This window comes from Orbicella faveolata, unplaced genomic scaffold (assembly GCF_042242905.1).
Source record: "Orbicella faveolata isolate gen_17 unplaced genomic scaffold, um_ofav_v1 contig_35, whole genome shotgun sequence".
Taxonomy (NCBI): Eukaryota; Metazoa; Cnidaria; class Anthozoa; order Scleractinia; family Merulinidae; genus Orbicella; species Orbicella faveolata.
Window position 1 is genome coordinate 27,893,854 of NW_028301564.1, and position 14,920 is coordinate 27,908,773.

General features: G+C 44.8%; 1 protein-coding gene across 2 annotated transcripts in view; it reads left to right on the forward strand.

Annotated features, from left to right (window-relative positions):
* The window catches only part of LOC110046602 (TPR and ankyrin repeat-containing protein 1-like), a 30,961-nt gene that overhangs the window by 14,651 nt on the left and 1,390 nt on the right, over positions 1-14,920 (forward strand). For both annotated transcript variants that reach the window (XM_089273727.1, XM_089273728.1), the window contains 9 exons: positions 370-773; positions 1,622-1,849; positions 2,345-2,575; positions 3,119-3,269; positions 3,457-3,882; positions 4,273-7,475; positions 9,035-9,673; positions 10,916-11,172; positions 11,734-14,576. In XM_089273727.1, the coding sequence (XP_089129853.1) occupies positions 370-773; positions 1,622-1,849; positions 2,345-2,575; positions 3,119-3,269; positions 3,457-3,882; positions 4,273-7,475; positions 9,035-9,673; positions 10,916-11,172; positions 11,734-14,576 (8,382 nt within the window). The remainder of the gene's footprint in view (positions 1-369; positions 774-1,621; positions 1,850-2,344; positions 2,576-3,118; positions 3,270-3,456; positions 3,883-4,272; positions 7,476-9,034; positions 9,674-10,915; positions 11,173-11,733; positions 14,577-14,920) is intronic.

The window sequence follows — 14,920 nt, forward strand, 5'->3', positions numbered from 1 at the left end:
CTCCCACCTTTTACTTAATCTACAGGGGTTGGTAAAGGTGTTGCTACAATGATGGGACATTGTATATCCCAATGGGGAAAACAGTTGGCCAAGAAAACATTCACTTGCATGTGCAATTCTTAATTGGATGAGTACATCCCCTATGAGGATTTGACAAACGTACTTTGCAGCTTTTATTTGATTAGAATTAAAAGTGTCCCTTAGAAAAACATTTTCTGTCCCTTTGGGTATCTTCATAATATCAGCAGGAAACTTAACTCTTGAAGCAGTTTAGGGTTTTCATCACCATGATTCCTTTAGATGCCCAGTGGTAAATAGTCCCATGCCTGGTGATGGGGACTAACTCAATAATTTCTCACTGTTTGGTAGATGGAACTCTTGGAATAACCTGCCGTGTTCCCAGAGCCACAGTTCAAAAGTTGATCAAAGATGTGTGCTCCAAAAAGGAATGGGACAAGCTTCACTTGCTATTCCTTGGAGGTGACAGTCAAAGGTCATATGCCAAGGGTCGCGGAGGTGTAGCAACAGGATGCAATGCTGTAATTGTTCCGGTAAATGAAGTACTGGAGTCATCCGTTGAAGACCAGGACAAATTGATAGCTGTGTTGCTGGATCATGGTGCTCTTGCTAATGGGCCGCACGGGTGTAAGAAGCCACCACTGTCTGTTGCTATGGAGATGGAAAACTACAATATTGCTTACACCCTTTTAAAGCATGGTGCTGATCCTTCAGTGGTTGGTTGTCATAGAGGAACAGGATCACACCACCGTGAGGTAATTATTAACCTTGGTGTAAATGAGTGTACAGTGTATAACATTCATGGTGTTGAAGCACTGGAATGACCTTTAGGAAGTACTGTACATACTTGCGTCAACATTCACTACATGATCTGTAAGAACCGGGTCCCTCTTTGGGCTCTGTATTTGTTCACATGACACCACCACAAAATACCATACTGGTACAAGTCCACGGCATGAGCTCGCCTTGGTTGCTGTAATGAAACATTCATTCTGATATTAAATCGCAACACAATCGTATAAACAAAGAACAACCACTCATTTTGGTGTGACATCAGGTTCGTGGGAGACAAGAATGGTGGTGCAGTTGTTATCATCCAGTCCATTATACCCTCCTTTAACCAGACATGTGATGAACACAAGATGTACCTTCGTTTAAATGCAATACTACTAAATCAAGTAGTCATCCAATTATGGTACGGTGCAAGTTTTCTCATGTAAACACCCCTTAACAGATTTTCCGCAACCTAACCCTTACCCTAACATCAGATTGAGTGTGAACTTTGTTCTTCATTGATTAATTATTGTTTACATTGTGTTGGTGCTGGAGCTATTGCACATTTTCAAGGTCCTGTTCAGTCTAATGACGTTTGCATGACACAAGCAGCATGAACTACAAAAGCTGCATTCAATGATGTTGTACCTTCTAAATCAGCCCAAACAGCTCTCTGAGCTCAAGAAGCTTGGGAGAAAATTGCTGTAATGCTTTTCAAATTTGGACCGCAAGAAATCATTTTTCTGATTTACTGGTAGTTATTGGTGCAGCCCTATCATTTATGTAGTAAATCAAACAGTATTTTTATGTCAAGTTCCCTTTTCCACAGAATCAAGGTCATTTCTGGAAAGAAGAAGGAGTCAAGGCACTGGGTACCAAGGACTACAATCGAGCTATCAAATTGTTGAGCATAGCTCTGCAGTTCCCAAACAATTCAGCAGAATTGAGTTACCTTGTGAACAACTCTCTGGCAACTGCTTACTTTGAGACCAAACAGTATGTCAAGGCTGTTGAGAAAGGCAGAGAGTGCTTCAAGTTCAAACCAACAAAATCACAGGTGCCATTGCTTTCTGAAATGTTGTATATCTACAAAACCATCGACTTGGTATACGTGTAGAGTACTAGCAGGGAACTGTATAAGCACCTGTGAATGGTACAAATTGGCATCTAGTGCTGAGTTCTGGATGGGGCATGCCAGCTATGTAGCTATTCTTGAGAGTTTTAAAGATAGTCACTTACATAAGAAGCAATCTTAAAGTTTTATTACTGTACTTGACCTTTTCATTAGCACTCCAGGTTAACTTATGAAAATTTTGCTGAAAACTGAGAAAAACCATGATGATGTTGCATGAATGAGTAGAGTACCTCTCCTGTTTCTGTTTATTGGAAAAGTTGCATTGCGTTGTGTTTCTTTTTGTCTCTCTCTTTTACCATAGCTAACTACCAGTCAGCGCACAAAATATATCATTTAGTATTACATGTACTATGATCTTTTGTATGTGTCTTTATGGTAATTTACAGTATCTTTCTCACTTTCAACTTTTTCTACTAGATTGAAGCCAGTAAGTGGAAAGAGCGTGGTAAAAGACTGTTTGGCGAGAAGGAATTCTCCATTCTTGTGGAGTATTATACTCTATCTATGCAGTATGTTCCGACTAACGACAAGGAATTCTTGGCAACTCTGCTGTGCAATCGTGCTCTTGCGCATTACAACATTGGCGATTATCAACAAGGGCTCTTAGATGCCAAGAGCAGCACAAGATTCCGACCAGAGTGGTATAAGGTCAGTTAAACTCTTTTCTTTCAGTGGAACAAGAATGACTTAATTCAAGTTCAAGATATTTAGGATAAAAAGACAGTGACCCAAATCCAAGGCAAGCGACTTTTGGTTCAAGTTATCAGAAGGTTTCAGTTAATTGGTGTTGCACTCTGTCTTGATTTCTCTCTGCTGTTATTTGGATGTTATGTACATTACTATTGGTAGAGAGTGACTGTACTGAGAGTCACTGTATGTCTTTAAATGATCGCCTGTTATACGTGTAGGTCATTTAGTCTGCAGAAGAGGCAGTTGTGCAGAGCAGAGCAGAGCAGAGCAGAGCAGAGCAGAGCAGAGCAGAGCAGACGTGACAAAGCTCCCAGTGAGATACATGACGGGGGAGCAGAAGAGATGGGCTACAAAGTTATTTGGTCACTTCTCTCTTGCCACTCCGAGCTTTGCCCTGCTTAACTACATTTTCTGTAGACACAATTGAGTGTACACAAAGCAAATAGATTTAGATGAGTTTTGCCATGTAATGAATCTTCTGACTTGTGTTCGACAACACAGGGGTATGTGCGGCAAGCATACTGCCATGCTTGTTTGGATCAGAACAGAGATGCCGTCAAAGCCTTTGCTGAAGCATTAACAAGAGCTGAAAGTGACGAAGACAAGTCTGTTATACTTTGTCAGATTGTATCTCTGGCCCTAAATCTTCCAGGTAATACAGGGTTCTTCGTAGGCATCGTCTAGTTTTCCTGAGCGTGCTGGCTATTCGTGAGATTTTTGACGAGAATTTTTGTTTTTCTGAGTTTGTTGTTTCCTGCTAACTTTTAGTTAACTGGTTCTCAATACATATGTCTGTGCACGTTACAGAACTAATGTGCTTTTTGTTATTTTCGTTGAAGATGGAACCTCCAGTGTCACTTGTAGTGTCCCAAACCCCATTCTGGAAAACCTGGTCAAACAGCTGGTAGAGAAGAAAACCTGGGACAAGTTACACGTCCTGTACTTAGGGGGTGGTGGACCACAGCGATTCTCACCAGGGGAGGGTGGCTTAGCTACTGGTATCGATGCCTCTGGAATTCCTATCGAGCTCGTTTTAGATGCTGGTGACAAGTACCGAGTCCCCCTCATTGGGGCTCTGTTGGAGAATGGTGCCTCCTCCGATGGCCTTGGGAAGAGAGAGAAGAGTCCAATAGAGCAAGCTATGGAGAATGAAGATTACAACATGGTGGTCACTCTACTGCAGTACAATGCTAATTCAGCGTGTATTGTGACCAAGGCTGGTGATTCCCTCCTGCATGAAGCTCTAAAGCAAACGTTTGCAACAGGTAGGTTTCCTGCCTCTCCGTTGTCTTTATTTTGCAGGCGTATTATGTGATCTGTAACAACAGATACGGGAAGCGTTCGTACAATTTAGAAAAAAATTCATGTTGGAAGATGTCTGCGTGCTTGGAAAAAAGTTTGGAAAACGTGAATAGTAACTGAGGGATTTCATTCTTGCTATCATCATGAGTCATCCTCAATTATCGTCATCTATTGACAACTGTTGTCAAACCATTATGGTTGGGTGTCATGCAGTCTGGGCTAACGAAAGTCGAAAATGGCACTTGTCAGAGAAAATGGTTCGGGAAAAGGGGAGAATGAATATAAGAAAAATATGTGATAGTGCTTGCTCAGTGTTAGTCAGGTTTGTATCGTTTTATGATTATCCTTTGTAGGGAACAATGGATTTCTTCAAGCCTTGGTTGACTCTGAGGTCTTTGACCCTGACGTAGTGGACGCTAGTGGAAATACACTCTTCCACTTGGTGGCTTTTGGCAAGTGTTCTAGACGGAAGTGTGACGTCGTAAGGGTTCTGGCAGAGGCAGGAGCTAACCCAACACTAAAGAACACTGACGGCAAGGTCCCGGTTGACTACCTCACTAAGAAGGACCCTCGAGCAAAGCTCATCAGGGCAGCTATCAACTCGTACAAGAGTGGTAAGAAGTCCAGTGGTGGAAAGAGGAAGAGAAAAGTGCCGAAGACACCGACGAAGTCAATGCCACAACAAGCAGTTTTAGGTCAAGAAGAGGCGGAGGCAGATTGGTGTAAGCTTGCAGATGATGCAGCTCAAGATAACGAGCATCGAATGTTAGACTTACGCAATAGAGACAAGAAACCGTTCCCTGCAGTTCCACCGGTGAAGAAAGATCCTTTGGACGATCTGCGTGCGGGCATTAGGGATATGATTGAATGCCTTTGTCTTGATAATTTGCTTGGTGGTGAAGAGAGGAACGTTACTGTAGGTACGTCAGAGGTGAAAGTCGTTGGAGATGATATCAAGGAACCGCAGAATGGAAAGGAAGAGACTGCCCCACATCTTGTGCCAGATATCGAGAGAATCCAAGATGATGATGATGATGACGAGACAACTGAAGAAGAGCTCGAGCTAGATCTGGAGTCTCCTTTTGAAGACTTACCTTGGGAAGTGGACTGCACTGACCAGTTCTGGAAGGCTCTGCAGAACACAAATGTCAGTGATGCCTTAAAGCGACGCATTATCGCCAGGATTCGCATGCTAGCAGAAGGTCGCTGGACAAGAAAGCTCTGCAGGAGACTCGATGGCTCATCTAAGAAACGCAACATCATGCTGTTTGAGGCTAAATTGACAAGGGCTTCTAGGATTATTTGGGAACTGACGGTGGCATTCTCAGCCAAATGTAGTAACGATCCCGAGATAAGAATTCAAGAGGAGACATCTGCTGGGCGAGTGTATTCGGAGATTATTCGTGTTTGGGACGTAGCGGCTGACCGAGACACCCTCATGGCGAAAGTTGAAAGCATTGTGAAATCCCACGATAGAGGATTGAACTGTATTGTAAGGAAGGAGCTGTCTACTTTTAGGAAAGGCAGAGTTAAAGTGAAAAACACCAGTGGTGAACGCCTTCCGAACTTCTTTGTAGAAGTGTCAGAAAAGGTGGAAGATTTCCCGCAGGATAAAACAGCAAAGGTTCCTAAGTCATCTGATAAAGGAAACAACTCGCAGTATTTCTTTCCTCCTGCAAGTCCAAATGATATGGAATTCCACATTCTCAAATTCTACTCCTTTTCCTCGGCCTTAATCAACTCTGTTCTTCACAGCAATTGTGCAACCAAAGTGGACTTTCCCTTCAGAGTGACTGAACTTGAGCATGCTATTATCAACCTACGTCCAAACCAACCATGCCCAATAATTCTTCTTGGTCGAAGTGGAACTGGTAAAACAACCTGCTGTTTGTATAGACTGTGGAATGAGTTCCAGTCTTACTGGGAAAAGGCCGCCACTGCAGGCCCGCATATCCCTAAACTAGTGCAATATTTACCCAAGTCTGAAGCGTGTGGAGTTTTAACCGATTGTGAGCAACCCCAAGAAGTTTTAAGTGAGTTGGACAGTGCTAGAGGTATGGAAGACTTTGTAGCACCAAGAGAGTCTCCAACTGAGGAATTTGTGAGAGCCAAGGATGCACGGCGCAAGGATTACGAAGAAGGCGATGACACGGTAGAACCGTCCGAGTTTGAGGAGCAAGATGCCATGCAGTATGAACATCTGCATCAAGTCTTCATCACAAAGAATCCGGTACTGTGCAGTGAAGTCCAGAAGAACTTTTCTGAGCTCAGCCATGCCTGTCCCGCCGCACGAGAGCACGTGGAAAATGAGGAGACACCATTGCATAACAGGATTCAAGACATAGACGATGCAGCATGGCCGCTGTTTATTAACTCTCGCGACTGGTTGTTGTTGTTAGATGCATCCCTCCCTGGTAGCGAGTTCTTCCCTCGTACTGAGAACGGCAGTCTGATGAGACACATTTATGGCTGGGGAGAGGAGGAGACGCACCTGGTAGCAATTGACGAAGATTCAGATATGGAGGATGAGGAACAAGATGAAGCTGCTACTGCTACTGAAGACACAGATGATCTTGTGCATGGTCGACATGACCCTAAGAGCTTTGATCCCAGACGCGAGGTCACTTACGTGGTGTTTGTATCAGAACTGTGGCCTCGGATGACCAAGAAAGTAAAGGTCCAGTATCACCCGACTCTGGTTTGGACTGAAATCCGTTCTTTCATCAAAGGATCCATCGAGGCTCTGCACACAGAACAAGGTTTCTTGAGTTTGGAGGAGTACTCAGATCTTGGGCGCAAACGAGCTCCAAATTTCTCCGCTGATCGGGAACTAGTGTACGCTCTCTTTGTGGTGTATCAGAACACCAAATGTTCGTTGCGGATGTTCGACGAAGCTGATGTTGTCCACAATGTTTACACTCGCCTGCAGAAGGTGCAGGTTCCAGACTGGTCTGTCCATCGCTTCTACGTTGATGAAACTCAGGATTTTACTCAATCTGAGCTGTCTTTGTTGATACGCTGCAGTCGTGATCCTAACGGACTTTTCTTCACTGGTGACACGGCGCAAAGCATCATGAGAGGAATCGCTTTTCGTTTCAATGATCTGAAATCCCTGTTCTTTTACTCGCAACAGTCCTACCAAGCCCTAGGTCTCCAGTCAGGAGTGAGAGTTCCAAACAGACTTTACCAGTTAACTCACAACTACCGCTCACACGCGGGCATTTTGCGGCTCGCCTCCAGCGTTGTTGACCTCTTACTCCACTACTTTCCAGAGTCGTTTGATCGCCTCGAAAAGGATCAAGGCTTATTTGAGGGACCCAAACCTGTGCTCCTAGAATCGTGTAGCTTCGGCGATCTGGCGATGATTCTCCGAGGAAATCGTCGACAGTCCTCGAGGATTGAGTTCGGAGCACATCAAGTGATACTCGTGGCGTCGGAAGAAGCTCGTGCTCAGATGCCTGATGAGCTGAAACAGGGACTGATTCTAACTATTTACGAGTCCAAGGGTTTGGAGTTTGACGATGTTCTTGTTTACAACTTCTTTAAAGATTCTCAGGTGAGTTGCTATCAGTTTTAAGTGCCGAAACTTACGCTTAAGCGGCCTGTTACCACTTATACTTTCAATTGTCACGCAACATTCCTTTCACAGGTTCTTTGCACATGACGATAGCGGCACGTTATTTGGGTAGTCATGCAACACGTGACGACCCAAATGACGCTGCGAAGTTCATAACACTAGGGACTTTAAGATACGCTACGGCGAGCTACTACTACGGCTACTACTTTGGCAATGAGGGACTAGGCTGACAACGCTGTTTTCTCTGCAAAACTCAAACGGATTAAGATTTCGTTGAATGGTAATGGCGTGTATGGCCTCTACGTGTCTTTACAAAAATTGGCTTTCAAGGGGACCAGGAACTTTATCCTATACCTTCATACTATATAGGTTTGATTAATGACGAGGATTTCCTTCTCCTGTATCCGTCTTACATCTCCCAGAACTTAGATTTGCCTCTCAGCTGCTTTTAGAACTGCCTGTAATTCCAACCACAGAGCAAAATAACAGTAATAGAAAGCTCGATTTCAGCACGGGCAGGGTGTTCGTACGTGATAAGCCCGTAAATACAAAACTTTTGATTCGAATAAAATACATTTTGAACAGCAATAAACAATTATAGCTCAGCTTAGTACACATACGAAGCTTTCTTATCTGCGGCTGTTCGGCCCGGTAGAAATATGACTATCGCTCACGGTAGATGTTTAAATCGTTCAAATTTTCTTCACAAATGACAAAGAAACTGTTATCTTCGAATGAATTTTTATGATTGAGTACTTTATCTTCGAACTAGGCTGTTCAAACAGTGAAAAAGCGTTCAAATGAGAATTAAACAGCAGATTTATACTCACGTAGTGAAGAATACGTGAAACCAGGCACTTTCCCGTAGTATAACGCAAGGCTATGGCGGGAAAGCCGTACTGGAACGCGCGTCATGACGTCACCGGAAGTGATCTTCACAATTTGGCTAGCTGTACAATATTTTCAAGTCCGTAGTGTAGCGTTGGGTACGGCAAAAGGAAATGCCTTTAGCTCTCAATCGTTGTATGTGTGAAAGCTCTTGGCAATTTTCGTTTTACCCAGTTTAGTAGATTCACTGCCGCCTTCTACGCTGTAACTGCTGTAGTAAAGCTGGTCAGTTGGTTTAGGGTACTTGGTGGCATCCTGGCCATTCATCTAGGAAGCCACGAAAATGAATTTCTTCTAGGCTGGGAAAAAACATTTTGATTAGTAACAATTGAAGCCTAGATGAATGTTTGCTGCTTTTGACACAAGAAACATTCACTCATCTTGTCTTGGGTGTCCTCCTGTGTGAGTTCCCTAGTGAGTAAAAATTTACATTCGGGCTGCCATTGTGTGCACTTTTTAATCGTATTTTGAATGAACGACGCGCTAACTTAGTTAAGTTAGGTTCTTTTGTTGAATAATCGATTAGACAGCAACAAATCGTATGAAAAGAAAATCCTTCCCAAGTAAAGTTCATTTTCTGATTAAAACTCCTGCAGAATTAGTGTAGACTTGCATTAGATTCTAAGTGTTGGATTTCTCTCACTATGCAGGCTAAGAAAGAGTGGCGAGTTGTGACCACGTACATGAAGGAGGTGTCAGACGGAAAGGTCCCCAGCACATCAGGGCTCGTAGAGCTCGCTGAGGAGGACCTGGAAACAACATCGCGCCCCCTTGAATTCGACTCCGACAAACACAAGGTACTCAACTCCGAGTTCAAGTTCCTGTACACGGCCATTACTCGTGCCAGGGTCAACGTGTGGTTCTTTGATGAAGACGAGCAGGCACGGGCACCAGTGTTTGAGTACTTCCAAAGACTCAACCTCGTCCGCGTGTTACGCATGTCAGGGGAAGCCAGTGAGACGGATCAGCTGACCAGTATGTTCGTGGAGAAGTCGACAGAAGCAGAATGGGGTCAGCAGGGGCATTATTTTTACAACAAAGAGCTGTGGGAGGTGGCAGTGAAATGCTTCACTATGGCTGGTGATAATCTGATGGTGAAAAAGTGTCAAGCCCAGTTGCAAGCTGCTGAGGCCAGTAAGCTGAAAGGAAACCCTAAAGTGATGAGATCGCAGTTCCTGAGAGCTGCCGATCAGTTCCTGCAGTGCGCCATGTTGGATGAAGGGGCCAAATGTCTGCACAATGCTCGAGAGAGGCTGCTGTTAGCCAAACTGAACAGGAAATTAGGAAAGGTGAGAGACTGAATAATTATGTGCCCGCACCCTCTAAGAAGCTGAAATTTCACAATAATTTTGAACGCTGGGTAGGTCATACTGGGAGAAGAATATTTTTAAGGTGTTGAATGCAGTGTATAAGTAAGATCTATTGCAGATTTCCCTTCGAACCTTTCCTCGCTTTTTCAAACACGAATTCACTTACGAGCGTCGCGCCATCACTCTCTTTACTCGCTTATCTAACGTTCATCTATATAATTAACCGGTTCTCTGCTGCAGTTCTATGTTACCACAGCGAGATTGAACGTTAATTCAAAGTCTTATTCTAGTTTTGGCATAAGATTATGGAATTGTTTACATTCTGATTGGCGTAAACTTACGAAAAGCCTGTTCAATTAAAAGACAAATTCATAAATTGCTGCTCACAGTGCTTGGAATTGAGGATGATTATGTTGACGTCCATTCCCTAGTCTTGATATTGAGTACTAACTAATTATTAACCGAGAGTGAGGTCTGTACGGGAAAATCTCAAACCGAGACCTTGCCATATTGAGGCCTAGGTTTAAGATTTTCCGGTAAAGACCGACCGTTCGCGGTTAATAAGTTGTTTATTATATGGCTTTTTGCTTTGCTTTTGCAGGCTCGTAATCGGCCCTTGGGCATTATGGGAGAATAATGCCCCACAATTGGCCAATCAGAGCGCGCGTTATAACGGTTACAAACACAAGCCATATAGTAACTATAATTAGTATCACCCAACTAGTGGACTAATGCAAATCCTGCATTTTGATTGGCTACGCTACTAGGGGACTATTAGTAATAGTCATCGAGTAGCGAAATTGGCGCCATCGAGCGTGACGCTTTCTTTCGTTTTATTCCCAAATAAATATTTCTTCAACTTGCATTTGCTAACTTTATTATTACCTTTTCTGTCCGACTAGTTGGGTGATACTAAAACAATTAGACCCTTCGCCCTCAAGGGCCACGGGTCAATAGCCCATGAGGCGAAGCCGAATGGGCTATTGACCCGTAGCCCTTGCGGGCTACGGGTCTAATTGTTAATTATTATATCTCATGACTGTGTTTATTATAACTTCCCCTTTTCCCAATTCATTATTCCTACTTCTTACTACTTTGAAATGTTTATCAGACTTCTTCCCTTATGGTGTGTAAAATACACATATTCCCTCTAACCCATCGTTCAGCTCACATGTTCAACCGTCAATCAACTCATAATTTAGTGTTTCTTGTTTCCAACAGTTTGAAGACGCGGCCAAGCAGTTGAGAAAAGAGCGCCAGTACTTGGAAGCCAGCGAGTGTTACGAGATGATCAATGATTATCACCAGGCGGTGGAGGTGCTGTGTCAAGGCAACCTGTACAAGGAGGCTATTGACACCTTACAACGCTACAAGAGTCTGGTTGGCACTGGAGCCAGCAAGGGAGGAGGAATCCGTTCACCTAAAGAGTCTCGGACTGTGGAGCGACTGTGCCACCAGCTGGCGGAGGAGCACTACAGGTGGGGCTATAGTAAATGTCACTCTATCAGTGGAAATGCTACAGTGAGTTAGAAAATGTGTGTTGATTGGTCAAGCCAACAAGTCGAGGTCATTTTGTTCTACATACCAGGAGCAAAACTCCACATAGCTTAGACGTATTTTTCCCGTCCTTGGCACCAGGTTCATAAATTTGGGTCGAGTTTTGATTGGTTTTGTTCAAAATTGTTCCCTTCCTTTGAAGCGCCAAATATGACTATTTCGATGTTGTGGTAGTGAAACCCGTTGGAAAATTGCATTGTGCAAGTTCCCATTAGTGTTCTTAATTTCTTAATTTCGCGTGGTGCGACTTTCATCTTGTGAAAGAAAATCTGTCTAGGACGCCGTGGGCGTACTTTCACTCCAACTGAAGAAGGCCGCAGTTCGCGACTGAAACAGAGTGCGGTTTATCAATATTTTTTCCAAGCTTTCCGAACTTGTTCTGCATGGTTTTTCTGTATTTATTGTGGATAGTCAAAAACTGAACGTAAGAATTCATTCAATCACGACTTACGTACATTCCGTTTGTTACTTTGATTTCTTAGCTGCGGCCGTCTCGATGAAATGGTCTCAGTTCTCGAACGACTACCATCAGCTAGCGATCGAATTCTTTTTCTGGAGAATCACGGATGCGTTCAAGAAGCTTTGGAGGCTTTGGTAGCGGAAGGCAGGTACAACGATGCTGGAAATCTCTTGAGGAAGAATGGCAGATTTATTGAGGCCGCCAAGTTTGTGCAGAGTAAAAGCTTTGTGGCCGAGTGCTTTCTCTCTGCTGCTCGCTGCGTTCAACTGACGCAGGTTTCCGTTGAGGAACATCGCGAGTTAATCGAAGGCCCAGTGGAACGAGCTATGGAACTGTTTGAAGATTGCAATGACGAGAACGGTCAAGCACAATGCCTACTGGTCCTGGCGAGGTTAAACGATGATGAAGAAGACGCGGAAAGTGCTCGAGACCTGTTTCACTCTGCGAACAATATTTGTGGTGAAGTCGACGCGTGTCTAGCACTCTTTGCTATATTACAGGAGGATATCTCACGTGGTGAAGTCTGTGATTTCCCCACTGTATTTCTTAGAGGTCTGGATAGATTGTTCAACCTTATTATGGCACTGAACAAGCCTCAAAACAGCGTGGCTGAACTTCAGCGAGTCGAGATGTGCGAGTCGTATTTCGGTGTTTTCAAGGGAGATAAATCAGATGTTAGATGCGCGTTCATCAAGAGTGGTGGTCTGTTCGTCTCGTGCCTACCTTACAGCCAAGCTGAAGTCAAAGTCGACAAGGTGGTTCTTAATGTGGAAACAGCCCGGTGGCGGATTTCCAGCTACCTGTGCGACTTGGCTTCTAAGTTAGCACAGAACATTTGCCGAAGCGTAGAATCGAATGCAAGTTGTCAACGCATCTGTCGAAGGCCTCTCGTGGGTTTAAGTTGCACTTTAGGACATTGTAAGCTTGATCATGTTCCGTTCACAGAGGAGGTGTTTCAAGAGCTCTTCGACGCCTTGTGTCATCAAATGCATGTAGCCGCCCTTGTGCAATCGTTCGTTGACGCCATCGGTCGCTTTGATTCTCAAAGGCAGATTTCACAAACACTGCTAACTAATGATGTACGGGTGTTTCGAGCGTGTCGACAGCTTTACGATCTGCTCTTCCCCAAAATGGGCCAGCATGTTTCTTTTCTTTGCAAAGAGTACGTCCGCGTTCTTCGCAAGAACGGCGCGATCAGAGAACGGTTGTCGAGCTACGCGGAATTCTTATGGAAGAACACAAAGGACATTCACCGATGGCAGAACTCTGACAGATTTATGGAAGTTTCTCGCATCCTTCAACTGGCTGGGCACGCCGGCAAGGTTTCCTTGCTACTCACTGTGGAAGAAAAAGCCTTTGGAGCAAGAAATGGGTTTTGTGAGGGGATGCTCCCAGACAAGCAAGATGGAGGATTCCGCAGTTTATTCCGACTTTTGGAAGAAGGCAGGCGTGTACTTCACGTCTATGGCGATGTTATGAACTCTGCGTTCTTCTTTATTCGAAGATTCGTTAGTTTAATCGCATGGAGGTCTTCCATTCCCATGCCTTCTCTGGCTAACGTCAGCACCATCTTTGAACGCCAGATGATCGCCTGCCTGACGCTCTTTGCTCGTCTGATAAACGACCACGGGTACCCCGTGTGCCTTCCCGAGAGCTACCTTAACCTGATCGACTTCTGGGATGCACTATACGGCACAGATAGGTTCCCTAACTTGATGAGTATCATTGAAGCTAGCGCCTCCCGAGTGCCACCTTTCAAAGGGATCTGCCAAGTTCAGCGGCTACTGGAGTACATGGTCCAGCTCTTGTCGGGACAGGTGAGTCGCCGCTTCAATTTAATAAACAGTGCTTTCAGTCTCAATGCAATGGATCGCGTGCTGTCCGGTGAATCGGAAAGAATCTTAGTCCTGGCCATGACCATCTTGTGTAACTACGCCAGAGGAATTCCTACAGCGCCGTGCGGCCGCCTTATCGGGTGTCTACGCGGCGTAACCGTGCATGCGTTTCTGCCAGATCGAGTACGGAAGGCGTTGGAGGCGTTGCAGTACGTGGAGAGTGTGAATGACGTGGTAATCGCACTACAGACATTACTTTCTGAGAGGAATGAAAGTCTGTTTTCTGTTCGTTGGTGCGACCGACAGTTGTTGACTGCCGAGGTGAATGCGAAGGTGAGTGCGGATTCGTCTCCGCTGGTGTTCAGCGCTGGATCGGCTTCCTCGCATCCTCAGGCAGCAGATGTCGCAAGTGAGCCACCCGTGGATATCTACTCGCCATCGGAGTTTCAGATGCCAACTGGATACCTGGAGGAGCAGAAGAAGGAGCGGGCTCTAGAGAGAAAGCGTGAGGAGGCTGCTGTGAAAATCCAGCGCTGGTACCTTCAAATCAGGCGCGCGACATCCAAGTTCTCACCTCGAGCTGGCGAAGTACAAGAGCAGCCTGCTTATTCAGCTGAAGCTCACTTTGCGCGTTTCAAGGTGGACAATTCGGCTTGTAGCGTATGTAGCGTGCACTTCAACGACGAGCGCGGCGAGAATTATGAATCGCACATTCGTTATCAAAGCGGTCACTGGCGGCAGCTGGAGGGGTTTAAAGCCTACAAGCAGCTTTATCTCAACAACATATGGCCGCTCTTCGTGGCGGAGAAGGAGCTTCGCGACGAATTGAACGCCTTGTCCGGGCAGGGAAGACTCGGTTCGCACGATTTTGGTCTTGATGTACAGCGGTTGGACCATGTAGGAGCACGTGTGGGAGATTGCATCCGGGATATTGAGTCCCATTGCAGGTGGTTTGATACGGACCGTTTGACGCGTGAAGTCGAGGCTTTAGAAACAACTATCAAGGAAGTACAGACTATTGTGAAACAAGGTAAGCGACCAATATTAATTCTCCAAACTATCAACCATTCCTCTCTCCTTGTCGTTCCTCCATTCCTCTCTCCTAATCTTGAGAATTCAGTGGTACATCAAGAAGGAACGAACTGGATGAATTTGTGGTTGAGGATTAATACTTTTAAAAGGTAATGTCACATTCAATGATTTTCTGAAGTAGATTGTCGCTTTCGGAACTTTCGAATGGTGAAAACTGTATGGTAATTTTCTTTGCGCCGAAGTCGTGCAAAGGAATGTCTTTCACCTCACAACGTTTTCTAAAATGGCTTAGAAGTTGCAGCTGAGATCGCCGAAGTGTCTTAAGAAAATACGAAGAAAGCG